General features: G+C 39.1%; 1 protein-coding gene across 4 annotated transcripts; it reads right to left on the bottom strand.

Moving 5' to 3' along the window:
• Positions 1 to 1,123: 1,123 nt before the first annotated feature.
• On the bottom strand, positions 1,124 to 27,539 carry LOC134624705 (zinc finger protein 160-like). Of its 4 annotated transcripts, none has more exons than XM_063469723.1 (5): positions 27,458 to 27,539; positions 9,253 to 9,420; positions 6,938 to 7,043; positions 2,948 to 3,796; positions 1,124 to 2,622 (listed from the first exon to the last, which is right to left on the bottom strand). In XM_063469723.1, exons 3-5 carry the CDS (start codon positions 6,953 to 6,955, stop codon positions 1,930 to 1,932), a joined length of 1,560 nt encoding a protein of 519 aa, XP_063325793.1. In that variant the 5' UTR covers positions 6,956 to 7,043; positions 9,253 to 9,420; positions 27,458 to 27,539; the 3' UTR covers positions 1,124 to 1,929. The 4 variants fall into 4 exon arrangements, with proteins under 4 accessions (XP_063325793.1, XP_065326402.1, XP_065326403.1 ...); XM_065470330.1 differs by having other exon boundaries at positions 1,124 to 2,619; XM_065470331.1 differs by having other exon boundaries at positions 1,124 to 2,616.

Here is a 27,539-nt window from a genome sequence, read left to right as displayed (position 1 = left end):
TATCTGTCCGACCAATCAGAGAGCTCCTTACATCCCACGGTGTGGCTAATTTGAATAGCCGCGAGGAAGTTGTTAATCGAAGAGCTAATCCAGCAACTAATACAGAAATTAATCCCTGAGCGAACAGGAAAGGGAAATGGATTTTGAAATGCAGTTTATTAAAGTGCAAAAGGAAAAAGGATTTTGAAATGCAGTTTATTAAAGTGCAATTGGAAAAAAGGATTTTGAAATGCAGTTTAATAAATTGAATTTCAAAATAAATTTACAAATGCAGAATTTATTCTGCAATTCATTATTTAAGCACAGAATTTTTTATTTCGATGCGTGTGGCTCTTGTGGTCCTCCATACTCATATGCATCAGAGGGAATTCCACCACACGTCACTAGCCCCCACAGCAAGCGGCCGTGCATTCACTAAAGCAAAATAAAATAAACCTATAAATCAAGCAACATAAAACACAAAACAACTCAGTAAATGATATACAGAGAAACAGCAACAAACACACACACACACTTCTAAGGACCTCGACATCTCTCTCACATTGCGTTTTTTAAACATGTTTCCATTTGTCACTCCAGTCTTTACTCTGAAATACAGGAAGAGAAATCATGGCTGAAACAATTTCTCATGAAACCAGGGGTGTGGTCCAACAGTCAGGAACCTTCCTCACCAAAACTAACTGAGAGAAGTGACCCAGAAGTATCTGTGTTGCAGCCACAATGAATCAAGATCATGAGCTTTATTAACTGATCAAAGTCTATTCTTCCATCTTCTGTATTATTCAGTTTGCATTGGTAATGCCCATTATTGCAATGCTTTTTTAAGATGAGCAAAACTTTATTTTACTTTGGCTTAGCTGGGATAAGCGATGGATGGAGGGGATTTTACTTCAGTCACAGAAATCCTAAACAGGAAGGAGGAGCAGAGTTAGGGAAACAAGATTTTTTTCAATTTCTTGGCCATGAGTGAGATTTACTAAGTGGGCAAATTAGGGTGACGATATTGTTCCAGAGTGATCTATTAATAGTGCACCAATTTACATTCAGAGATGCATGCAGCTAGTTCATTTCAGCATTAACCGGCTTTCTACCAACAGCAGGACAAAAACAGCAGATTCAATCATGGAGACACAATGTTTTAATTAGTTTAGCAGATTCAGTAAGTGCAGGTCTTCAGTTTACATTTCTTTGTGAAAACAGCACAGCAAAGGAGACTCTGTGACGTTTTGGTATAAGGGACATATCTTCTGACCAACCTGCTGGGACTGTGTGAGGTCCTGAGGCTAAGAGTAAGGATTTATCCACAGGAGAGCTGCGTTCTTACAAACCATCCCACTGTGTAAACCTGACATCTGTGGAACAGCTGAGCTGTATGATGTGTACAAGGACACAAAACATTATTTACCATCAGATTCTGAACCCTCCATGTGTTAATCAAGAAACTGCTGCTGTGCTATATCCATAACTAATGAATAAATTAGGAGCTAAAGCTAAAAGGACAGTTTATTTGTACCAGCTTCATGTGAACACATTCAAGAACATCACAGATGAAAGAAACATTAAAAACTTGCACACTACATAAAGCACGAAAAATAGTTTTTCTTTCAGGTGGTTTCAGAAAAAACAAAAACATCAAACACCTCCAAGACTCTCTTTGAAAGAGCTAAAAACCTTTATTTTCATGGTCCAATCATGAGTGAACTCCCCGATGAAGCCTTGTGTGCTAAAACATGTCAGAGTTTTAAAGGTTAAACATGAGTTTCCAAAACGTTTTGCTGGAGAACAATGAACTATTTGACTGAGTTTCAATTATTTACAGACGAGCAAAACCAGGAGAGAGAAAAAAGGACAAAACTGACTCAGTAAAACGACAGAAAATAAGATCCCATGTGCATCTGTATTATGTAGAAGTTCAGCCCAGCAACCAGTTCAGTTCAACACAAGTTTAAATGATTCTATCTGAACTCTGTGGAGCCTGATCTCAAGCTTTTTGACTCTGACTCTGAAACCAGAGGATCTTTCTGTCTCTTCAGATTCACTGTGATCCAGTGATGGGAGTGATTTCAGCCCTGAGTGATCACGCTGATGTTTGCACAGAGCAGACAATGAAGTGAATGTTTTGGCACATTGGTAACAGTGAAACAGTTTATTAGTAACGTGGGATCGTTTGTGTTCAGAGTATGAACTGAGAATCCTGAAGCTCTTGTCACACTGGTCACAGCTGTAGTTTCCTTCCATGTGTGTACGTTCATGATAGTTACGATGACCTGATTGTGAGAAGCTTTTGTCACAGTGTCTGCACTTGTATGGTTTCTCTCCTGTGTGGACTCGTTTGTGTGTTGTAAGCTCACCTGCAGTGGTGAAGGATGACCCACACTGATCACAGAGGTGCTTTTTAACCCCACTGTGAATCAGTTCATGTTTCTTTAAGTTACATGATCTGATGAAGCTTCTCCCACATTCTTTGCAGTATTTCAGTTTGTCTCCAGTGTGTCTACGTTGATGTGTTTTTAGGTTCTTTTGCCGACTGAAAGTTTTTCCACAGAGGTCACAATGAAACTCTTTCCCACCACCACAGTGATGACAGGGTTGAGAACTGGATCCTTCTGTGTCGCTCTGCTTCTAAACAAAGACACAAAGACAGTGTAAGTCAGTCCTTCAACACTTTTATCCTGAACGTCGCCTGAAATAAAGAGCATCTCTGCAGACGTCCAATTACATTTTACTGTTTCAGTTAACACACTCAGTTTACTGGGCTGCAACAACTATAATACTACCACCACAACACTACAGTAATACTAAAATCATAACTGAAATGAAAATCTGAATAATCACTCAGAGCTGCTTTTCCATGCAGTAGAATTGCTAACATGCTAACACAGTTTAATGAGAAGAGTTGTTTCAAACAGTCAGGCTAAAATGACAAGATAACAATACAAATACATACCTCACAGTAACTGCACTTGTAGAGTCTCTTTCTGGTGTGGATCTGTTGGTGTCGTCTCAGGTAATGTGGAGATTTAAAAGTCTTCTCACACAGGTCACATTTATAAGGTCGTCCCTCAGTGTGGGTAAACATGTGTTGTTGTAACTGTGCGTCTGTAGCAAAGTATTTGCCACACTGTTCACAGCTGTACACATCATGTCTGGTGTGAATGCGTAGGTGTATATTTCGGTATCCTCTCTGGCTGAAAGTTTTTCCACAGATGTCACAGCTGTATGCCTTAATTCCAGAGTGGGTAACTAGATGTCTCTGTAAGTTGCTACTGCGAGTAAAAGCTCTGCCACACTGATCACAGCTGTACGCTTTAACTTCACTGTGGATGAGTTGGTGTGTTTTTAGGGAACCCTTGAAGGAAAAAGACTTTCCACACAAGTCACAGCTGAACGGTCTCTCTCCAGTGTGGATGACCTGATGCTGTTTTAGTGAAGCATTCTCAGTAAACTCCTTCCCACACTGATCATAGCTGTATGCCTTAATTCCAGAGTGGGTAACTAGATGACTCTGTAAGTTGCTACTGCGATTAAAAGCTCTGCCACACTGATCACAGGTGTACGCTTTAACTCCACTGTGGATAAGTTGGTGTTGTTTTAGGTGACCCTTCATGGAAAAAGACTTTCCACACAAGTCACAGCTGAACGGTCTCTCTCCAGTGTGGATGACCTGATGCTGTTTTAGTGAAGCCTTCACAGCAAAATCCTTCCCACACTCGTCACAGGTGTATGTTTTCTCTCTCTTTCTTCTGTGAGGTTTGTCGGCCTCCTGAGAGCGCCGACTTCTCGCTCCATGTTGGTCCTGCAGTGACAGAGATACAAACAGAGGCAGTGAGTGAAATGCAGTCGTGGAACACCTGAACCTTCAAACTCCCTCCATTAACACTAGTTTTAAACCTGAAGGTGGAGTGTGGCACCAAACACCTTAAAGGTCTCTTATCCCCACCTGCTGGTAGTTCTAACACATTACATCCAACCTGGTGTTAAAAATAATTCATGACTGTTTAAACACTAAAATCATGCCCATCCCTCCTGATTGTACACACACACACACACACTTTTATATTATTTTATAATTTATATCATATTGTTGTTTCCTATTACATATTTGTATAATATTTTATAGATTTATATATAATCTTTTACTGATAATAAATCCTATGTTTGGTTATTTGTTTATTCAAAAGGAACCCCATTAGTTTCCACAACAGAGGTTGCTCGTCTTCCTTCAAATACAAGCAATCGTGGGCGATTGTGGCTCAAGAGTTGGGAGTTCGCCTTGTAATCGGAAGGTTGCCGGTTTGACTGTCTCGGTCGTTGTGTCCTTGGGCAAGACACTTCACCCGTTGCCCACTGGCGCCCGGTGGCGCCAGTGTCCGGCAGCCTCGCCTCTGTCAGTGCGCCCCAGGGTGGCTGTGGCTACAACGTAGCTGCCATCACCAGTGTGTGAATGTGTGAATGACTGGATATGTAAAGCGCTTTGGGGTCCTTAGGGACCAGAAAGGCGCTATATAAATACAGGCCATTTACCATTTTACATAAAATATTACACAATAAAGTGGATTCAAAATATCCACATAATTTTACATCCACAGTGGGGTTTCACAATTAAAATATAAGCAATCAATAATAATAATAATAATAATAATAATAATATCAATAACATTGAGACACATTACACAAATTTCAAAAACAAATCATCTCTTACAATATTTACAACAACTAAAAGCTCTATAAATCAGATTTTAAGTGTTCATTGAAGTTTTGAATAGTTGCTAATTCTCTAATTTTATAAGGCAATTTATTCCACTTAAAAGTTGCTCTAAGTATAACAGTTTTACACAAAGTTACTTTTAACTCGAGGATTTAATAAATTGCAGATTGTTGAAAACTGTGTAATATGATTATGTATTTCATCTGGATACTGCAGCTGAGCAGAAAAAAAATGTGTTGTGTTTAACAGTATTGCTTTCTTTATAACTACAAGTATTAAATCCCAGTTCTTTGTATTCCCTACGGAGAGAAAGACATGGCTCAAAGTGGTCAAAGCTCAAAAGATGATCTCTATTTTTCATTCCCAGGAATGGAGACCTGAACACACGAACACATAAGCTCAGGTCTGAAGCACAAACAGGAAGCCTAGTTATGTATATACTTCCTCTAGACGTCACACACACTTTAAGTTTCGATCAAAGACTCTGCTTAGTTTCACTTTCTGGCTGCAGCTCCTATTTTCTGCAAAAGCATGTAGTTTCCTGTCAGTACTTTTTGGCACAGACTGTACTCAGAGTTGGGCCTCTCTTATACATAAACAATATAATCAGCAAATAATAATAAGAATATATATTTAAATCCCAACAGACCCCCTTTTCGTCTTTTTTAAAAGACGACATAAACCCTAATTTATCCCATTAAGTTTTACTTTCATGTGACAGTAATAGCTAAAATTTAAGAAACATCTAGCTCTTAGACAGCACCTCACGTTTGCGCTGGGCTGTGAACGGTCCTCCCTTAATTATTACCCCTTTTTAAGTAGAATCCCAGTTTAAACCCACTTCTGACTTCCCTCACTGCTCACGGTAAAATCCAAACAGATATAATTAGCTTTTCCTAATAACAGGTCCTAAATTACTTTTCATCACTCTTTGGAAACAGCCTCTATAGAGTTAAAATTTACTCCTGGCTTTTCACCCCCTCTACGGGTAACATATATCTGGCCTTAACACTATTCTTGGGCAATTTACACAACATAGAAATCCTGCAAACTATAACTAAAGTCCTTCTCATTACTCTTCATCACTTTTATGCTCACATTTAACCTGTGTCTAACGAGCTTTTAGTCTCCTAAACCACACATTCTCTGGAACTGAGGTTCTCTATGCTCTGTGCTTCTTTTCGGGGTCTCCCTTTCTCTGGTTGGTTCCTGGATTCTCGCCAACCCCTCCGTGGTTTTGCTCTGGTTCTGGAATCGCCTGTAAAAGATAGATAACAAAACACCTTTCCCTGCTACGCCTCCATAACCTATTATGTTCATCAATTGTTCGCTTAATTCAATTCCACAACACAGTGTGATGGGGGAAATCAGCCGTGTTTTGCTGCCCAATTTATTTCGAATCTGGTGCGAACCGGCGAGACAGTTCCTGAATCAGTCACGTGGTACGGACTGCCCGCGAGGCCTCGAACGTCACTGCATACGTAATGAAAGGAAGCCTCGATACGCGCTTCACAAAAACTCCCGAGATTACCCGACACAGGTATCGAAGCTTCGACACACAGGACACATCACTGCCGTTGAGGCTGCGTACTTTACAGCTGCAGAACCTGAATTGGGATACAGCCATGATGATCTCCAGCTTTGTGCTCGTCAACATTCTCACCTGAGTTAAGAAGACGATTACTGAAATGGTCTCAGCAGGTCCTTTAATGACAGCAATGAAATGCAGTGATAAGGCTTTTTTGGGATTAAGTTCATTTTCATGGCAAAGAAGGACGATGCAATTCATCTGATCACTCTTCATAACATTCTGGAGTGTATGCAAATTGCTATTAGAAAAACTTAAGCAGCAACTTTTCCAATTTCCAATATTTATGCAATTCTCAAAACCTTAGGCCACGACTGTATAACCTCTTTTTAAGTTTTGTGGATATTATACATGGTTATGCTCAGGATATGTCGGCCAATTTCCACTGGAAATGCCTTTTAGTTAAACTGTCAGCAAGGAATTTGCATTTGCACTGTTAAATTTTTATATAACTTTAATGCACATAAAAAACAGCTGCTTTTTTAAGTGAAAATACATTAATGGTTTTTTTAATAAAGTTGTGGAGTTGTAAAGTATTTTGTCTAGTGTCAATTATATCATCAGTTATATTGTTATCGCAAATTTTCAAATGTATATCGTGATAAATATTTTTGGTCATATCAGCCTGCTCCGTCTGTCACCTTCTGTGTTGAGCTCATCGTTTTCTCTGTAGTGGCTGAGCTGAGTCAAAGTAGCTGAAAATGTTCCTCTGCTGCTCCGTCAGACTCTTCTCCTCCTGCTGATCAGCTGGGACACAAAACAGATCTTTGTTAGGCTCCACACTGCAGTCAAAGTGTCTCATATGTTCATCTGACAAGTAAAAGAACACATTTTTGCTTCCCAAGGTGGGCAGCTTATTGGAAACAAACACAGAAGGTTTGAGCACTGATACCTGGCATGCTGGCATTGCATCTTTCATTGCTGGCATTGAAAGATGCAATGCCAGCAATGAGGATTGTCAAGACTGAAACCAATCATTAAGCAGTAGTGGACTGACCTCCATTTGAGACTGCTCCAGCTGCTCTGTGACAGTCAGTAGATCTGCTACAAATTGCAGATCATATGCAAGTTTTGGAAATGACATTATAAATATTCCTAACTTGGACATGGCAGCCATGTTCATGTATTACCTATATTGGCTGAAAATGTTCATTTCCAGAGAAAAGACACAGGCAGACTATGTTTACAGGATGTGATGTTACATGATATTATGTGATGTTATTGAAATCATCATGAACAACGGGAGTGGTGATTTCTATAACTTTGTGTATATAACTTGGCATTTCTTACTGATGTAGGCCAAAAATAAATACATAATAAAATTTAATTTATTTTAAAGGTTTATTTGCAAGACACAAAAACAGACAAAATAGAAAGTTCCACATGTATTGATGAACTTTACACACACATAAAAGATATTAAGGATTGTGCATTAACATAAAACTGTTGTCGAAATTCACCAGAGAAACACACACACATGAAGAGAGAGAGAGAGAGAGAGAGAGAGAGAGAGAGAATATGCAAACAGCTACCAAACAGTCATCATAATTCGTCATACAATCAACAATTAACAATCACTAATTAATATTAAAGTCTGTAACAAAATGTATTGTTTGGAGTTTAGTCTGATTGTTTCAGGATGACCTGCCATTATCCAATGACACATCTGCTTACCTGTGTCTTTTGCTCATTTCTCCTCTTCTTTTCTATTTTTTCTAAACTGAGCACCTGATGACTTTGAACTTTTCTTGTCCATCTTCCATTGGTTTTAATTTTGCACTCCAGTATGAACACAAATCACCCAACTCGAGGATCACCACAACATAACCTAACAGACCTACACCTTAGTTCACAGATTCACTTTGTCTAAGGTTTATTTCTGGGATTTCACACAAACCAGGATTCAAATCATGAATACATAATGGGCTTGGATTTACATCATTATGAATGAAATGTGCTCTGTTTGGAAGCAGCAGGCCTCCCTCCCCTTTCCAGGGATTGTGTGTGAGACTTTAAATCATCAAACTGTAAATTATAAATTTTTTGCCAATGCCCGTGATGCCGCCTCCGGCAACCGCCCGTGTCGCCCGTATCAAAAACCGCTACTGTGTGTGTCACAAGTTAATCTGGCTGTGGGCTATGGTACTTGGCCAGAGGTGCCGCTGACTCGACTCCATTTGAGCGCACACAAAGTAAACTGCACGCTTTAATTGTGCAGCGAAAACGCTGAAATCGGAGTAATAACACGTACGAGGGGAACAATGAGAAGACAAGATTCTCCCGATCGTTTACTCTGGCTGTCCTGTGAACAGCATCGGCATGAGAATATCACCAGGTAAACCCGCGACATTTTTAAACATTTTGTTGTTCAAGAGGAACAAGACTGACGGAGTGTGTTTGAGGGAACCTCACAAATGTCACAGATGACACATTTGGTGTTTATTTGCCTTTTTGTCGGTAGCGGCAAGTCTGCCACACATCTGTTCAACCAACTCCAGCTAATCTGGAACACCAGCCCACGTGTACACACACACACACACACACACACACACACACACACACACACACACACACACACACAGTGAAACGTTTGAGAACCACTGCTACAGAACAATGGGGATTTCCGTTATATGGTGACACCTGCACCTCACGTGACGCCCACAATTGTAAAAAACTGATGCTTGAGAGCGCGCGTGTGATGCAAGTATGTGTAGAGTGTTGCGCGCGTGATCAGTGGTGAGAAAAACAACTCACGAAACTTGACCTTTCTATACTCGTGGCTCACTTGCACTTTAATCTATTCGTTTGCACACTTACACACACCCAGCTGTGGTTTCCTGTTTTGCTACACTCTGGAGAGGCTCGCTTTTAACGGTCTTCTCTCACAGAGAGCAGCAGAAAACTTCGATAAACTCAAGACTGACTGAACTCAGTTCAAAGTTACCTTGGCACTTACTTTTAGATGCGAGAGGTAGTGATGGTCCGCTTGAAGCTGACGCTCCGGAGCGTGTGTCAAAAAGATCAACGCACTGCTTCTTCTTCTTACATTTATATTGGCGGTTGGCAAACAACTGAAAGGTGCATTACCGCCACCAACTGGTATGGAGTATGATCTGGAACGACGCTCAAAAGAAAAAAGAAAAAAAAATTTCCTCAAATCCTTCCAAACAGGTTCCCCTCTTTTAAAAACCGAAATAAGGCCTGATAACTTTTACTTCCCGATTCCAACAAATCAAAAAGATCCAGTTCGATTTTTAGGTTACTGAGATTTTGAATCAATTGTCTCCTCTCAACCTGATACCTCTGACACTGCAACATGACATGTTCTATAGTTTCCTCTACCCCACAGTAATCACATTTTCCAGTACTATGTTTCCCTATCATGAATAAAGTATTATTCAAGCCAGTATGTCCAAATCTCAGTCTGGATACAATCACCTCCTTCCTCCTAATTCGTCCTGCATTTCACATTCCTCCCACCCTCCTTTGAATCTTATACAACCATCGTCCCTTCCTTTCCTCCTCCCACTGCTTTTGCCATCTTGCTGTCATATCTTGCCTTACCATACTCCTTATCTCTGATTGGCCAAAACTAACAGCCATGTCAACCATCCAATGTTTTACAGCTTCCCTTGCAACTCTATCTGCCTTTTCATTCACCCATACGCCATAGTGTGCTGGCACCCACAAAAACACGACTGCAAGTCCCATCATGCGTATCCGGAAAAGTGTCTGCTGAATTTCTGACAAAACATCTGCTCTACTGTCTGAGTGACTATGCTGTAGACTGATCAATGATGAACTTGAATCTGAACAAATGACAGCAGTTACTGTGAGTCTTTTCCCCACACAGACACTACACAGACCTCAGGGTTCCCCACACACGGATTCCCACTGTAACCCTGACTAGGATCATTTTCAGGACTTAAACAAATCAACTTTATAATGAATACTGTTCTGCTCACATCTCAAATAATAAAATACAGAAGTTGGCTGTAACAATATTAATAAACGCTGACAGGTGTCAGTGCTACCCCTTCGCTTCCTGGCAGTGGACTCTTTAATTCAATTTCAATTCAATTCAATTCAATCTTTATTGGCAGACTTCATGTCCATAAAAAACAAGACAGAAACACACACACAACACCCCCCCAAACACAAGGTATAAACCATTAAATATATATATGCATATAAATAAGTATATAAAGCATTTGTAAAAAATATAAAACCATAATATACATAAAACACAATTACTAAAATAAATCAATAAATACACAAACACTTTAACCAGTGCTTTCTCAGACTGGATGAGTAACGGGAATCACTCACTGTCGGATCTGTAAGTGCTAAAATTATACTGTTACTCGAACCATCCAGTCGTTCTCTAAAATTGTACATTAACTTTCTTAAAAGTGCTTTAAATGTCCAAACACCCACAGCTACAAACATCTGACTGGCACTACCACTTCTAGGTATCCTGCAAAGGATTCTCATCGCATCATTATATGCAACATGCAGCTTCTGCATGCTACATTGTTTGTAGGATGACCACAAGGGGGCAGTATATAGCGGTGTGCAATACGCTTTAAACAAAGCCACTTTAACTGGAAGTGAACAAAAGCTGAATTTGCGTGCAATAGTATTTGCTTGCACATAGAGCTTACACCGTTGTCTGTATATGTCATCATCATCATTCATTTGCTCAGTAATAAAGTGACCGAGGTATTTCACCTTTTTATGAACTTCAAGAGTTTTTTGGGCCAGTTTAAACAAAGGGAAATTTAGCTGTTTATCCTGCTTGGTTCTACATATCAAAACAGCACTTTTAGCAGCATTGTACACTATGTCATATTGCACACCATATTGAGTACATACATTAAGAAGATCCTGTAAGCCAGCACTGCTTGGACTAAAAACAACCAGGTCATCTGCATACATAAGATGATTTATCAATGTTTTACCTAATATACACCCAGTGTTACAGGCTCTCAGCTGTATGGACAAATCATCAACATATAGATTAAATAAAATTGGAGACAAAATCCCACCCTGTCTGACACCATTGCTGACACCAAAGGGGGCAGAAATACTACTTCCCCATTTAACCTGCATGCTCTGATGAGCGTACCAGTAAGAGAGAATCCTCACTATGTATTGAGGAACTCCTTGTCTCTTCAATTTATCAAAAAGTTTTCTATGGTTCACTCGATCAAAAGCCTTAGAAGCATCAATGAAACACATGAGGACAGATGAATGTTTAGCCCTATACAAACTGACTATTTCCTTGAGTGCATATATGCACATGTCAGTGCCGTGCTTTGGTTTGAAGCCAAACTGATTATCCAGAGAAGAGATGAACACACTAACTCTGTCAAACAAGATTCTTTCTAACACCTTAGATAAAATACTGGCTAGTGCAATCGGCCTGTAATTATCCAAACAACTCACTTTTGCAGCTTTGTCTTTCATAACTGGTACCAATAAAATACACAGCATTGAGTCTGGTAATATGCCATGAATCATAAACCCAGTGAAACAGAGTGCTAAAAGAGGAGCTAGCCTTAAACTAGCATGTTTTAAATGTTCTGCGGTGATGTGATCCAAACCAGAGGATTTATTATCAGATAACTTATGAATGGCTTCATATACTTCATGTGTCCTTACACTTATTGTGTCATTACTCATGTCAAAATTGTCCTCATATGGATCACTTTTTATACAGTTAAACAACGCACTGTAATGCTGTCTCCATAATGCAGCAATGTTATCTGCCCCAGAAACACCTTCAACAGTTGATGGTAGAGATGGTTTACAGTTATTAAGAGCTTTCACCTCTTTCCAAAAATCTGTCATATTGTTACACAGCATTTTCCTGGCCAAAGAATCTGCTCTCAGCATTTGCTCATTTTTAGTTATAAAGCGAACAGCGTACTTATATCTGGCATTCGCACATTTTTTCTGTTCAAATTCTGGGCCTTGTTTAGGTCGTCCAGCCATGGCCCAACATTTATAAGCTGAGCGAGCTTCATCATGGTACATGGATACATGTTCTTTCCAGCCAGGTCTGATGTTGGGTTTCTTATGCTTATATTGTTTATCAAGCAGTGTACCACTTTCATACAGAGCAGTCACTATATCATCATACATGGAGCAGAGTAAATGTTTATGCACTGCATTCTTACAGTTGACAACCTTGCACAAAATAGCTTCTTTGGGCAAAGAAATGTTGTTCAGATGTATATCGGTATTACTATGATAAGCTAAGAAATCATCTTCACTACATGCTGACCAGTCTAATTTTACACTGGTAGCAATATTAGCAATATTATTTCCAGTTGTTGCTGGCATTTGTTCCACATTCACAGTAAAACCAAAAGGTATATGGTCTGACACAGTTACCTCATACCTAATAGTCATGTTTGCTAAAGCTGCATGTCCATCAGCTGTACAAATACAATGGTCCAGCCATGATGTACTATGCCAGGCTTCACTTATGTATGTATAGCTGTCTGCAGGCAATAACTCTTTGGTAGATAGAATAAGATTGTTAACTTCACAAAAGTGAGTTAAGTGGTTAGCAAACCGAGAACTGGTGTCTGTGAGATCAGCATTAAAATCACCCAAAACATATATACTGTAAGTATCGTTGTCTTGAATAGTTGTCTTTAGTTGTTGCAAAACTCTAGATCAGGGGTAGGCAAACTTTCTGATGATGAGTGCCATTTAAAATTTCCTCAGAAGTCAGTGTGCCATATGATTGCATTAGCAATAAATTTAATAAAGCTCTATATTAACAGTTACACACTATATAGAACTCCTTTATAGAATTATATTTGTTCGCAGATGTTGGCAGCTATCAGCGAATAGTTATCAGCTATTTTGAAACCAAAAAAAAGACACTTTTTATCCATAACAAGAACTCCATAACAGCAAATGAACTGTACAACAGAAAATGCAAATGCTATTTATGGTTTCCACACAACAATGATAAGAAAAATAAACTAAGCCAATATGGCATGTCTGTTAATACAGAGAAACACATGATAATATGATCTCTGGTCTCCCACTCAGAGACACAGGTCTTCGAGTGTCCAGCGTTCAGACGGCTACCTGAGGACACTCATGTGAGAGAAAATCGGCTCACACAGATATGTAGAGCCAAATACTGTCAATAAGGCCTCTGCAATGTTCTGAAGACAGTTAAACTTGTCAGGTAGTGATGTCCAGCAGGTGAAAATGCAGCTCCATGAACACGCACAGCTGTGGATTCCAGCTGCTTCGATGTTATATGTATGATTTCTATAAATTTTACGTCAGATAAAAACTTTGGTTGTAAGCTTCAGATAATTATTTAATAAAAGCGAGACATTTTAAATGAGAATAATAAAGAAAAGTATTTCTTTGTTCCCCCCTTTCCCTGTTAATGCCCTACCTGGCCCCCTGGCAACACTTTGCTAGATCCGCCCCTGCACAGCTACCAGCTGTCAGCTACTTAGAAAAGGATCCTGGTGTTATTTGTCTCTCAGAAACAGTTCATAACTTCCCTTCAACTCATTCATGTCACCTAAAAGGTAAACCTGTTTCTCCATCACCTGTTCAGCTCTGATGATTCAGTAAGGACATCTCCTGGTTTCATCTGCATGTTTCCCTCTCACCAGATATACAAACCGACATCATGGCCAGCAGCTTTTACAGCTGTAGCTCCAGCAAACATCAGCTACTAGAAAGTAATATTAAATACATTATAACAACAGCTGACTAAGCTTAAACGTGCTGCTGTTGTTTAGCACGACATCTGCTGGTTTCGTCTTTCTGGCGCAAATTGGGCGATAAACAAACAAGAGAGAAAAGCCGATCAGCTGATCATTGAGCCGTTTCATGATTGAAGTAGGAACAGGAGAGGGAGGGGAGAGAATGAGAGAAGAAAATGCAGCTGTGCAGCGTAACGACAGGATATATCCAGCTTTGTGTCTTTTTCCATCCTAGCTGAAGTCCGGGACAAACTGCGTTCCTTTTCAGCTCAACACGAAACACGTAATATTTTCTCTGAATGCGGGACGATTCCGTCTTTTTACGGGACGGTTGCCAACTCTACTTACTAACCTTGTGAATTAAATAAAGTTCAACATCAGTAACATCACAGCACCCACCCAGCTGTATATAAACTCCGTCATGCTAGCTAGCACGCAGTACGAGTTATTGTAACTGACTGTAAAAAGTCAGCACAACGAAAATAAACTCCACCTAAACTTGGTTTATATCTGACCCAGATAGACTGCAGGTCATAACTTCTTACCTGAAGTTCAGTTCACCTGATACTCGGACCTGCACTGCCTCGGGGCTCTCCTCCTCACTGCGGTCAAGTGAGGGCTCACTTGACCGCAGTTCCTCCTCCTGCCTCCCCTTTCTCTCATCCATCTGCTGGCCTCCACCACTTGCTAATGTTACGGAATCTGAGGAAGCACCACCATAGCCACCACCAAACAACTGAGTTATTTTTACACACCGACCAGCATCTGGCCAATCCACCACCTTTCATTGTTTATACCGTTACAAAGAAGAAAAAAAAAAAAACTCACCGGGCCACCGAGCAAATGCCCAATATGCCCGATGGCCAGTCCAGCTATGGTCGTGCCATCAGTTAACCAGTTGGCACGCGTGCCTAGGGTTGCCGACCCCTGCTCTAGATGAACAAGTTCAACCAGACAGAACTATCATGAACTATATGATATCCTTCTTGAGTTAATACACCTATGGCATTGGTTTAACAAATCCTGCAAGACTTCCTTCTTGAGCTATCATGTCCATAAAGTTGCTGCAACAACTATATCCCAAGACTTTCAGGATGAGGGGTTAAAAATAAAAATAAATAGCTGATTTAACTTTAAAATCAGGCTCTGAAGTGAGTTTGTCTGATTATGTTAAAGTCTAACATCTCAGGTCTTCTCTCCTTGTGTTTCTTCTTTACATCCTGTGCGTGTGTCTCTGGTGGGAGGAACTAAGACATAAGGAGGGTAGACAAGGAAGAAATTGAGAATGGACAGACTGAAAAAAAAAACCCCAAACTCCACAGTGGAAATAAAAAAAAACATAAACCAGTGTAGGCACGTAGGAAGTAAAATGATCTGCCTGTTAAAGTGTAAACTTGGCATCCCATTCATGTTGCTCTGGATCATAAACTGTTAAATGTAAATGAATGAATTAAACTTAGATGTTTCTACAGTTTGTGGGGGGGAGGGGCAGAATAAAAGTAATGTATTTACATTTTTTTATGAAAAGCTGTGTGTGAGGGCAAGTGTTTGGGGCTGGCACTAAACCAATTCAAAGAGTCTGTAAGGAGTAAATATTTAAACAAGACATCCTTCAGGCGAAATAAAGACACTCAAGACAGTTTAGATGGTAACAACGTGCGCACGCTGGGTGAGCGCTGCTGTCTCAGGCTCACCACCAGCGTATGTGGCAGTTCTTTATTTATAGCGTTTTAGAGTGTGTGTGTGTTTGTGAAGTTTATGATCTCAGAGTGTGTGTGTGTGATCCATAAGAACAGGCCCCTCTTGGTACCCTGGAGTGTAGATAAGAACGTCCTGCTCTCCCCTTCCTGGGAGTGAAACGGCTCGTAGAGAGTCAGGTACAGAGGAGATATACTGGGTAAATCATATCTGACAACACTATGCTTTTGTCTTTACTTCAGCTTCACTTCAGTGAAGCAGTAAAATTGTAAAATACGATTAAATGGAAAGAATAAATGGGTAAACAACTATTAACACTAAAATTAAAGATAAACTTTCAATAACATATGAATAGAAGTGGGAATAATACTTGAAACATTTGAAAATCTCTTAACATATCCCTCCTGTTGTTAATTTTGTTTACACATTTTAACTTTTATCAGCATACAGTCTCTTGACAGTGCATTTTTAACTGTTGCTTCATTATTAACAGGAGTGTCTTTTTCTTTTAGTTACAGGTTGTTTCTCCATCTTCTTCGTCGGTGTTTGAGTCAGTGTCGGCGTGCTCCAGCAGTGTCATAATTTCTTTTTGGCCGACAGGGTCCGGTGTAATAGCTGTGGCTATCAGTCTGTTGATCATGGATCTTATGCAGGGAATACAGCAACAGCCACATAGGGTCAATATGGCTGCAAAAACAGCTATTGACACTAGGATTGATGACACTAGGTTGCGGTACTTTCCAAACATGTCCATCCAGCTGTCCCACATGGAAGTGTCCACTCCAGAATGTTCTTTCATTTTCTCGTTCAGGGTCTTCAGTCTTTCCAGGGCTCTGGTCAGACTGCCGTCAGCTGCAGTGTTGTTAGGTATGAAGGTGCAGCATTGTTCTCCACTTTTTTGTTTCTCGTTGCGCTGCGCGTTCTTCTGGGCATAGGCTGCAGCTTAAAAATGGTTCCCCTTTCAGGACACGTCACATTTGGAGCCTGCCGGTAGATCCTCGGGTAGTGTGGGTCACATGGGTTGTTGGTGCAGGCCGTGTTCATGCCTACCAGGGCCAGTGATATGAATACTGTGAACACGAGCATGGAACACATCGTTGTGACAGTGGTCAGTTGGCATCCTCTTGTCCAGCGGTTTCTCACCCTCAGGGGCATCCTGGCTTGCATTTAGTATTTCCATTTCCATCAGGTCTCCCTCTGTGAGCGTTCTCCTCTTCTCGACCGTGGACACACCCTTGGCCTCCAATGAGTAGACACCCAGCAAGAGGAGCGAGTGTCTCAGTGTTGCCACTGATAGCCCTTCTCCCCACCGAGTGAACACCAGAGGTTAGAGCGGTCTGCAATCTAGACTTTATTGCTCACTTTTCTGTTCGGGAGATTGTGGTTCTTGGATTGGTTCAACCTTTTTTCAACCTGCAAGAAACTGGAAGAGAATCACTCGGCAGTTGATTGTTCAAAACTATTTCTCTGTTTTCCAGCAACTTTGTCATCCACTCTGCTAGAGTTGTTTCTCTTATTGACTTGTTTACTGGTTCACTCAGTATTAGTTGAAGTTTTGAAATTCAATGTATAGAAGTGTCTTTAACAAGTGTTTTTAACTAATTAGACTCCCTCCTGTTGACGCACGAACAACTTCATGTGTCACAAGAGCTACTGTTTTTGTATAAAGACTTCGGTTGTAACGGTTTCCCATCACATATGATCAGATCATCCTGTAGAATTGCTCCGCACCTCAACCATTTCTTTTGCTCTAGTAATGGCACAAATGTGTGGTTCATTTCTCAAGATATCCAGTGGAATTTGCATAGAGGTGTTGTCACCATAAGTGCGTCTACTGTTTGTACCGCTACTGATTTTGCTGCTTGGTCTGCAAAATTGTTGCCCTCTGTTATGCCATATTTTCAAAATCGCGTACTGCAGATCAAATTCATTATTGATAAGTCAAACCAACGAAAAAACAAAAACTAGAAGTCAAAAAAAAATATTTTTTTGTTAACAGAAATAAAAATAAAAACAAAAGTAAAACTATCTAAAACTGCAATGAGTGGTCACAAAACTAATCAAAATTAACTGATTTTGTAGCAAAAATGTGTTTAGTTTTAAAATCTTCAGTCAAAACTAAAGAAAAATAAAAACTAATGAAAATTGCAAAACTATTAAAACAGTTAGAGTAAACATATTGACTGTCTCTGTGTCTCTCTGTCTGTCTGCGTCCTTGACACAGTCAGCTCCTTTGTGTGGTTCCTGTTACACGTTTTCCTGTTACAGACACATTTCCCGTTTCTCCAGAGTAATCAAACTCTTTGTTGAATTTAACTGTTTTCATCTAATCTGCACTTCCACCTAAATGTAAGTAGAAAGGTTATATCCAAGTTATTGGATGCTATTTTTATTTTTATTTTTATTTTTATAGATGCAGTAAGGAGAACAGAGCACATTCCACGGGAGCTTCACTCCCATCTCTGGTGGAGGCAGAAAAATAGGGAGCCAAGGTCATAACTTAGGCTCATTAAGAGTCAGAAAGAATGTGAATGCTTAGTCTTGTGGCTATCGTGCATTGTATATAGCTTCTTTTCTTTGTTTAGTAGCTTTCTGCCTTCACCTAAGGGTGTGCCCTAAGTATGTGACTCAGGTCTCCATAATCGGAGTTTGTGGTTTGTCAACGTGGATCTCAGCTATCTTGAAAGCTGCAGACCCCTTCAGCACTCTAGTTTTATGGCCTCTACCAACCCCCATCACCTCACTTCAGGCCTCCTTGTCCTGTGGGGGATATTTATGACTCCTCCATTGTCCATCCTCTGCAGGAGAAACCTCTGTGGAAAGGATGCTGGATCCAGTTACCTTACTGCTGTTATGATCCCAGCACTCTTCAGTGTGCCATCATATGCACAGTACAGTGACACAGTATTAGGTGATGTTCATAGGAAACTGCTGTCATCACCACCATTGCTTCTGGTTCCTGTGCTTTTCACAGAATCATGATGCCATCCTCGAACTCCCCCTGCGTTTTCGGTCGAGCTTGGCACGCTCCCCTCATCCTTCAGGTGCCCGTCCGTCGTCCACAATCTCCTCTGTTGGTCTCTGGAAAGACCCCCTTGGCACAGCTCTCATTCCAACGCAGCTTCGTGGTCCTTTCTGTGGCTCCAAAGTCTGATCTCATGATGGGCCCCAAACAGCTCGACCTTTGACCTCAACCACTTCCTTGGCTGTCAGCTATGCCTGGAATGGGTTCGCTTCTCACTGGGCCTCAGAAGATTTCTCAGGAGGTTCCTTTCAGCAAAACGCTGGACTGCTGTACCTGTATTTCCTTGCTAGGAGGAAAAAACTTCTATCTGGAAAGCATGTCAATCATCATCAAACCCCATTCTTTAGTTCAGTGAGCTCCATCTATGGACCATCAAAGCCTTGTCTGAACATGGATGCACCACTTTGCATAGGTTTAATACCTGTAAATGAACTGTTAATCACACAAAAATCATAAAAACATAGTTTAGAAAACATAAAAAAGATAGTTTCATGTAACTCTATAATTCTGTAATTCTGGACCCCTCCTCATGACGCATGGACACTCCCATGAGTCAACTCATCAAACCTAGATTCCTGTCTGAAATAAAACGTTAGCGAGATCATGTCCCAGGCAACATCAGGGTGTCTCCCCCTCTGGAGCAGCACCACCCCGGACCTACAATAAAAGATGTTAGTGTGTTTTGCATATTAGGTTTGCTTAAAACCCCGCTCCGCCAGGAGCCTGCATACACACCAACATGGCCTGGAAAACAAGATCTAGAAGTAAAATCAACCTTCACACTTATAAACAATTGTATAATACGAGTATGAAAGCATTCACCATCAAGAGGACAAGTATCATGTGCAGGTTTTCCCCATCAGTAAACTGCAATTATTGGCATAATTTGCCTCAGACATGGATCATCCCATGTACTCAGTTAACATTAATGTAATTGGTGACGTCCCTTAAGCAAAGTCACTCCACTTAGCTATCACTAGGAGCTCAGTAGTGGCCAGCTAATGAGCCCCATATTAAACTACTCCATAAACACTGCATCTCATATTTGCTTTCTCACGTTACTTGTCCGTTTCTGCTGAATCCTCTACATGTACTCTTAGAAAAACAAACATTAGCAACACACATGGATAATCCTGGAGGTCAGGTACAAATTGACAGGGTCCAGAGGTGCTGTAAAAAGACCATAAAGTTCTCACATGTTATTCACATCGTCAAAGTAACCTTTAACATTTTCCCAACAACACAGTGTAACTGCATCACCAACTCATAACCTGCAAACACAGTTTTCTTCACACATAAACCCAGAAATCCTGTAGTAGGAAAACATCAACCAGCTATCCTGGTATAAATCACATGATCAAATCACATGAAGAACTGTAATGCTGTAGAGATGTTAGCGCTGCGCAGGTGTATACACACTTTCTCACAGTTACCTCTGTGAGCAACACAAGGTAGTTAATAACACCCCTGGTAGATGCAAACACAGAAAGTGGCATTTAAAAGGCTAAATCGTCATGCAACCTCGGATGGTGCTATCATCTTCCTGCTCCTTATAAGAACAAAACACACACATATATTTATCTGCACCTTTGTCAGGTGAGGGTTAACTTCACACAATGGTGTTAAGTCAGTCAGTCTCGTCAGCTTTTGTCAGCTGTTGTCAATCAGTGAGTTTTATTTCTCTTATTCATTTGTCATTCACTCATTCATGCATTCATTCATTCTTTGCTAAAAGTGGAACCCATCGACGCATTCAGTTTCCACACTCAGCAAAATGACGTCATTGTAAAAAGAAAAAGAAGAATTTTTCAAAAGAAGAATTTAGACTGGATTATCTCGCTGAATCCTTTTTGACAGGGACTTTCATTTTAATTGTCCCAGATAAGTGACTTTCTCCTGACCCCATTTCAATATTTTGGAGAAAGTCAACGGTTTGCAACGGTTTTCTTGACATGTTGTATAGCGCTTTTGTTCCAATCATGCAGATCTGCTTAAACAGAGATTATCAAACAAAACTTTCAGTGCACTGTGAAAGTATCAAAATAAAAAGGCCTTGTTAAGTCATGACACATGCTCCTCATCTCAGGAGGGCAAATCATACCATTAGCATGATTTATCAAACCATCATACTAATTGGCAGGCTCAACTTCACAACAAAAGAAAAATCATCAGCTAGATAAACTCCAAACCAACCATCGGCCGCACGACACACAACATAAGCCTAATGTCTTATTAGCTATGATTTTAATCTGTACCTTTTTACTCATTTAGGCCAAAGATCTCATTTAGTTTTCCTTTTTTTCCCGTCATCATAAAACATGTGACATGTTGTCATGCATTTCACAAAAGAAGTTTGTTCTTATGTGTTCAGAGTTGTGTATTTGGGTGCAGGATTCACTCGCACATCACAACAGGAAACTCAGTGTTTAGAGTCTCCACACTAACAAACTCCAACACATCTCATTCACTCGTGCTAGAATTCAGTCACCTTTCATTAATCTAAGACTATTTTAAAACTATTTTGCATATCAGCTATTAACCCACTAAGATGACAGGACAACAGAAATGCATGTTCAAAATATTATCACAAAATACAATTTCCCTCATACAGTAAAATATTTTGTGCTGCATCAATCAGGCAGAAAGCATCTCCCAATTTACTATATTAACAACTAAATTTATTGTCTGATCACTGGTTGGTCAAACCAGAATCTTTTTTCCACAAAAATTAAACTTTTGTCCTGCAACCTAGAGAGTTAACTGTCAGCATTGGATAAATTCAGCATTTAATAACAAGTGTCTGTTAAATTTACACTATTTTAGCACTGATGAGAGATAACAAGCTGATTTTCATTGCATGTATGTTTGTTATTAGGCAGATTTAATCAATGTGTCTGTGGAGCTGCATCTCCAGCAGGGCATGTTCTTAAAGCTGCCTTTCCTACACACTTCTCTGCTATTAATTGATCATTTTTAACTAACGTGCTATGAGTCCACTGGTCTTTGCATCACACGAGGTGACTTGGACAAGATGATAAACAGACTCACATGCTCAAGATGCTGTCTAATCTTCATGAGCTCTCTTGTATTTGTAAGTGTTAGTAGGGTTAATGCATGTTCTGCTTGTGTGTGTGATTTTGTATATGTTTCTTTTTGCAGTGGTTCAGATTCCTTCACAATTTTCCTACTTAAGCAGTCAGTATTATTTTCCCCAGGTTTGCTAACCCAAATTTTGATTTCCCACATTAAACAACAGCGTTCCTCTGTGTTCTCACCTACTGCTCTCACTCTGTTGTCCTCTCCCACTTCAACAGTCCAATAGCCGTCAGTTCTTCTTCAGCTTTGTCCTGCGTTCTTCACTGTCTCTTCTTGCCATTTTCTCCAAAGGTGGCAAATGTCAACTTCCAACAGTCTCCTCAGTTCTCCTCAAACGTTCTTTTCACAAGTACAGTGAAGTTGCAGCTTGTTGGAAACACAGTGCCATTCATCCAGTCAGGATGTTGGGTTTGCTCTTCTTCTCTGATGCTGTTTGTCCACACTGCTGCTGCTTGCTGGGTCTCTTTGCTCAGGACTTTGCTGTCTCTTTATCTGCCACGTTATTGCTCTTTGGAACTGCATTCCTTGAATTCAGGGAGGAGTGAGAGCTCGTTTGTGAGGTTGAGGGACACATGGTGCTGTAAATAAATTAGCCAGAAACCTGGCCTGAATGTTTCCAATGATCTTAAACTATAACTTTCTTCCGACCGCTGCATGTGGAAAACTGATCCAGGTCTGCTTTTCATCTGAAAGTGACAAACTAAGACATTTTCATTATTATCATCACTGCTTAACCGACACACAGAACTCTCTCTCTGTCTTTGGTGAACTCTCCTTTCTTAAAAGCAGAAAATGAGATTGTAGTTGTTCTTGGCTGATAAACACATAACCTTTTTCCTATGATTATTTTTCATTTACATTGTAAATTTCATCTCTTTTTTACTCTTTTTTTTTCTTTACACTAGCTGGTGACCTGCAGAATCACCGCTCTCACAATTGGAGACAATCACTTTTACACAACGCACACACACACTGCAACATCAGGCACATTCACACTCACTTTTTTTATCTGCATAAAAATCATATGGCTGATGACATGTGCCATGGTGATCCATAAGTATGATCACAAGTTTATTTAATTATTTTTCAACCCAGCAAAACAAATAAACAAAAAACATGATGCTGATGCTATGAACACTCTACACACGAGTCAAGATCCAGGAAAACTGCTGCGCATCTGAAAGATGAAGCTGAACTCACGGATACACTACATACTCGAGTTATCATAGTTCAGTTTCTCTCTCTTTGATGAGTTCTCAGCCAGCTCCTGATCTGATAATGTGTAGCTTGCTCATCAGCTCAGAAGAGACAGCAACGCAACCTCACACAGTGGTTGCGTGCTTTGCCCACAGTGGCAAAGACTTACACATATTAATTTCAGCTTCTCCATCATGTAGTTTTAGCCATTTTATACAGGGTTCTGCATATTAGGTGTTTTCATAGGTGTACTCTATATCCCAACAATGGCTCATATTAGGACGACAATTTTCAAACAGGTCAAGTGCCTCTATGCACGTCATTAGTTTAAATATTTACCTGTTGTACTTCATCTCATATGTCATTGTACTGTATTTGAGCAACCTTAAGCCTAATGCAGATTACTTTTAACACTCATCCACCTCACATCATAACTGACTCAGGTGCCTCTTAACATTAATATTATGTCATTATTAGTGGTATTATTATTGTTTTTTACCTGTTTTTATAACAGCAATAGTATATTACAATATTTAATAGTATATACTAATATACAATAGTATATTATTTTATATTTCATATATATTTTATTTTGATTTATTGTATTTGGAAACACCTTGTTTTGCTTTTATTTATTTACTGCCAATATACACTCTGTGTGACCTTCGCTGATATTAGAGTCGGGGGAGGTTATTAAGGCAGCCTTCTACCCTGGTCTAGACCCAGGGCGGCCTTAATTTTATGCGTTGATGCGCAACCTTTGACCCCTTCTCATCAGTACATCGGTCAACACAGGAAACAGTAAGAGTGGTGCAGAAACCTGTTGTTTCTATTCAAAAGGTCACTCACTCCTCAACAACACATAAACTTCACACGCGGTACTATAATCCTATTTTAATTTTTGTCAATCTATGACAGCCATTGTCCAATTAAAAAGTTTTCCAAAAATTCTAAAAAGAAAAAACCATGGTTTACACAAGGTCTGGAAAGAGCCTATAAAAAGAAAAATAGGTTATACAGGATTTTGTTTACACATAGAACAAAGGAAAATGAAGACAAATATAAAAAATATCGAAATAAATTAACATCTATTCTGCGATATGAAAAGAAAAGATATTATGAACAGCTGCTTCAAAAACATAAAAATAATATTAAGGCTACCTGGAGTGTATTAAATAGGATAATAAAAAATCAACATAATATATGTTCTCCAACACGTATTGTAAAAAGAGGTAATGTAATGATTGAGAATATTGAGAGCATAGTTAATGAATTTAATGATTACTTTGTTAATGTAGGTCCCAACTTGGCAAAAGAGATTTCTGTACCAGGAGGAAATGATGAAGTAGATTCTACTTCTTGTAAATGTAACTCAATGTTTCTTGGTGGAGTCTGTGAGAGTGACATTGTAGAAGTGGTGAGCAAATTCAAGAGTAAAAAATCCATGGATTGTGACGACCTTGACATGTCGCTAATTAAAGAAGTTCTTCATAGTGTCCTTCAACCGTTAACATATATTTGTAACAAATCATTTCAAACTGGAATTTTTCCAGATAAAATGAAAATTGCCAAAGTGATCCCACTATATAAAACTGGTGATAAACAGATTGTGTCAAACTATAGACCGGTATCTTTACTGCCTCAGTTTTCAAAGATTCTTGAAAAACTATTTGCAAACAAATTAGATTCTTTTATTGATAAATATGATTTGATGTGAATGATCATCAGTATGGGTTCAGAAGAAATCGCTCAACATCTCTAGCTGTGATGGAATTTATTGAAAATATTGCAACGGCTGTGGATGAAAAACAGTTTGGAATAGGTGTGTTTATTGATTTACGTAAAGCCTTTGATACGATAGATCATTCTTTACTTTTACAGAAGTGTGAAAGGTATGGTTTAAGAGGTGTTGTACAGTTTTGGTTAAATAGTTACTTGAATAATAGGTTCCAATATGTGAGTATTAATAACATGAAATCTAAACTTAGAAAAGTTCCGCAAGGATCTGTTTTGGGACCTAAGTTATTTTTACTTTATATAAATGATATTTGTACAGCTAGTGATATTTTAAAATATGTGATGTTTGCTGATGATACAAACTTATTTTGCTCTGGAAAAGACATAAAGAAATTACTGAAAACAGTGGAAACAGAACTCATGAAGTTAAATAGATGGTTTGTATTTAATAAACTATCATTGAATGAAAGTAAAACAAAATTTATGTTGTTTGGAGGTAGTAAAAGTAATATTAAATTAAAATTGAATTTAAATAATGTTGAAATTGAAAGAGTATATGAGACAAAATTTTTAGGAGTAATTATTGATGATAAACTTTGTTGGAAGCCCCACATAGAATATGTGAAACGTAAATTATCCAAGTCTATTTCTATTCTTTATAAAACAAAAGATTTTTTTGAATAAGAACTATCTTTATTTATTTTATACTTCCCTTTGTTTGCCTTATATGACCTACTGTGTAGAAATTTGGGGGAACACTTACAAAACATATTTGGATTCAATATTTAAATTGCAAAAAAGAGCTATTAGAATAATAAATAAAGTTGGATATAGGGAGTCCACCAACCAGTTTTTTGTAGGATCATCTATGTTAAAATTCATGGACATTATATATTCTAAAACTTTAGAAATGATATATCGTGTGATGAAAAAGAATGTTCCAATTTGTATTTTAAGTATGTTTCAACTAAGAGATGGAAAATATGATTTGAGGGGGTCTTATAAGTTTGAAATACCTAAAGTGAGAACCAATGTTAAGTATAGATGTGTGTCAGTTTTGGGAGTTAAATTATGGAATGGACTTAATGATGAACTGAAGATGTGTTTTTCTTTGTCATTCTTCAGGAGGATTTTAAAAATTTGTATTATACAAGGTTATAGAAATTTGGTTTGTTAAAAACATTTTTTGTGATGGTTTAAAAATTTTTTTTTTTTTGATTTATCATTGTTTTCTTTTCAAACTGTTATACAACTTATTTATCAATGCTATTTATTTTCTTGGTTAAGGATTTGATTATTTCTATGGGGGTAAGGGATAGGATAAGTATAAGCCACAAGGCTTCAGCCTATTCCTTTTTCGGTTACTATTTGAGTACTTTTTATGTAAAATTATAATTTGTTGTGTTGTTGTTGACTGAAATAAATAAATTTCATTTCATTTCATTTCATAATTGACATGTTCTTTATTTTCATTCACTCGTAAGAGTGAGATCCCTTTATTTTCATTCACTCGTAAGAGTGAGATCCCTGACTTCCAACCTTTTAAACTGCGGAGTGACCCCACACAGGACCGTCAAACTCCGTCTTACAGGCGAGTCCTTTCACTCGTAAGAGTGAGATCCCTTTAAGAACCGTGTCAATCTAAAAACCGATTTTAGCCGCAATGTGTTCTTGAGTGTTTATATTCACCTGGTTCGGATGAAAATGCCGGTCAGAGAGAATCCTCCTCGCTCCCTGGGATCGTGGACCTCTTGCTAAAAACGCTGGCCAACGGCGAATTCATGTAGTTGGTCTTTACTGTTTCACTAGAAACAGGCTGTCGCGACAGACTTTGCAGCGTGGGTCCACGAATCCAGGAAACGACGAGGTCACTCTGTTGGAGCACAAAATTAGTTAAAATTCAATGTCCAATCCGGCTCGGAGGACCAAATAAATGTAAGGAGTAAATATTTAAACAAGACATCCTTCAGGCGAAATAAAGACACTCAAGACAGTTTAGATGGTAACAACGTGCGCACGCTGGGTGAGCGCTGCTGTCTCAGGCTCACACCCAGCGTATGCGGCAGTTCTTTATTTATAGCGTTTCAGAGTGTGTGTGTGTGTGTGTGTGAAGTTTATGATCTCAGAGTGTGTGTGTGTGTGTGTGTGAAGTTTATGATCTCAGAGTGTGTGTGTGTGATCCATAAGAACAGGCCCCTCTTGGTACCCTAGAGTGTAGATAAGAACGTCCTGCTCTCCCCTTCCTGGGAGTGAAACGGCTCGTAGAGAGCCAGGTACAGAGGAGATATACTGGGTAAATCATATCTGACAACACTATGCTTTTGTCTTTACTTCAGCTTCACTTCAGTGAAGCAGTAAAATTGTAAAATACGATTAAATGGAAAGAATAAATGGGTAAACAACTATTAACACTAAAATTAAAGATAAACTTTCAATAACATATGAATAGAAGTGGGAATAATACTTGAAACATTTGAAAATCTCTTAACAGAGTCATTCCTCAATCTTTAACAAGCGTAAAATGGGACAAAAGTAATTCTATTTGTGTTTAAAACACTAGTTTAAGATCAGTGAGTTCACAGAGTTCATTTAACCAAGTTTTAAAGTTCCTTTGACGATCAACATGAACGCTCAACACACAGCGCATTAAAAACTACCTCTGCTTCCTCTGATTGGCTGTTGTTGACTTCAGCTTTTGCTATCACTGAACATGATGTCATCATCTCCACCTTCTCCCCT

This window comes from Pelmatolapia mariae, linkage group LG3_W (assembly GCF_036321145.2).
Source record: "Pelmatolapia mariae isolate MD_Pm_ZW linkage group LG3_W, Pm_UMD_F_2, whole genome shotgun sequence".
Lineage (NCBI taxonomy): Eukaryota > Metazoa > Chordata > Actinopteri > Cichliformes > Cichlidae > Pelmatolapia > Pelmatolapia mariae.
Note: the sequence above shows the minus strand (reverse complement) of the source record. Positions and strands in the feature narration are given on the sequence as shown.

Excerpts from the sequence above, each read along its gene's own strand:
- LOC134624705 (XM_063469723.1), bottom strand. Across the intron at positions 2,623-2,947 it reads ACAAGTGCAGTTACTGTGAG|AAGCAGAGCGACACAGAAGG; the intron begins GTATGTATTTGT and ends GTCTTTGTTTAG.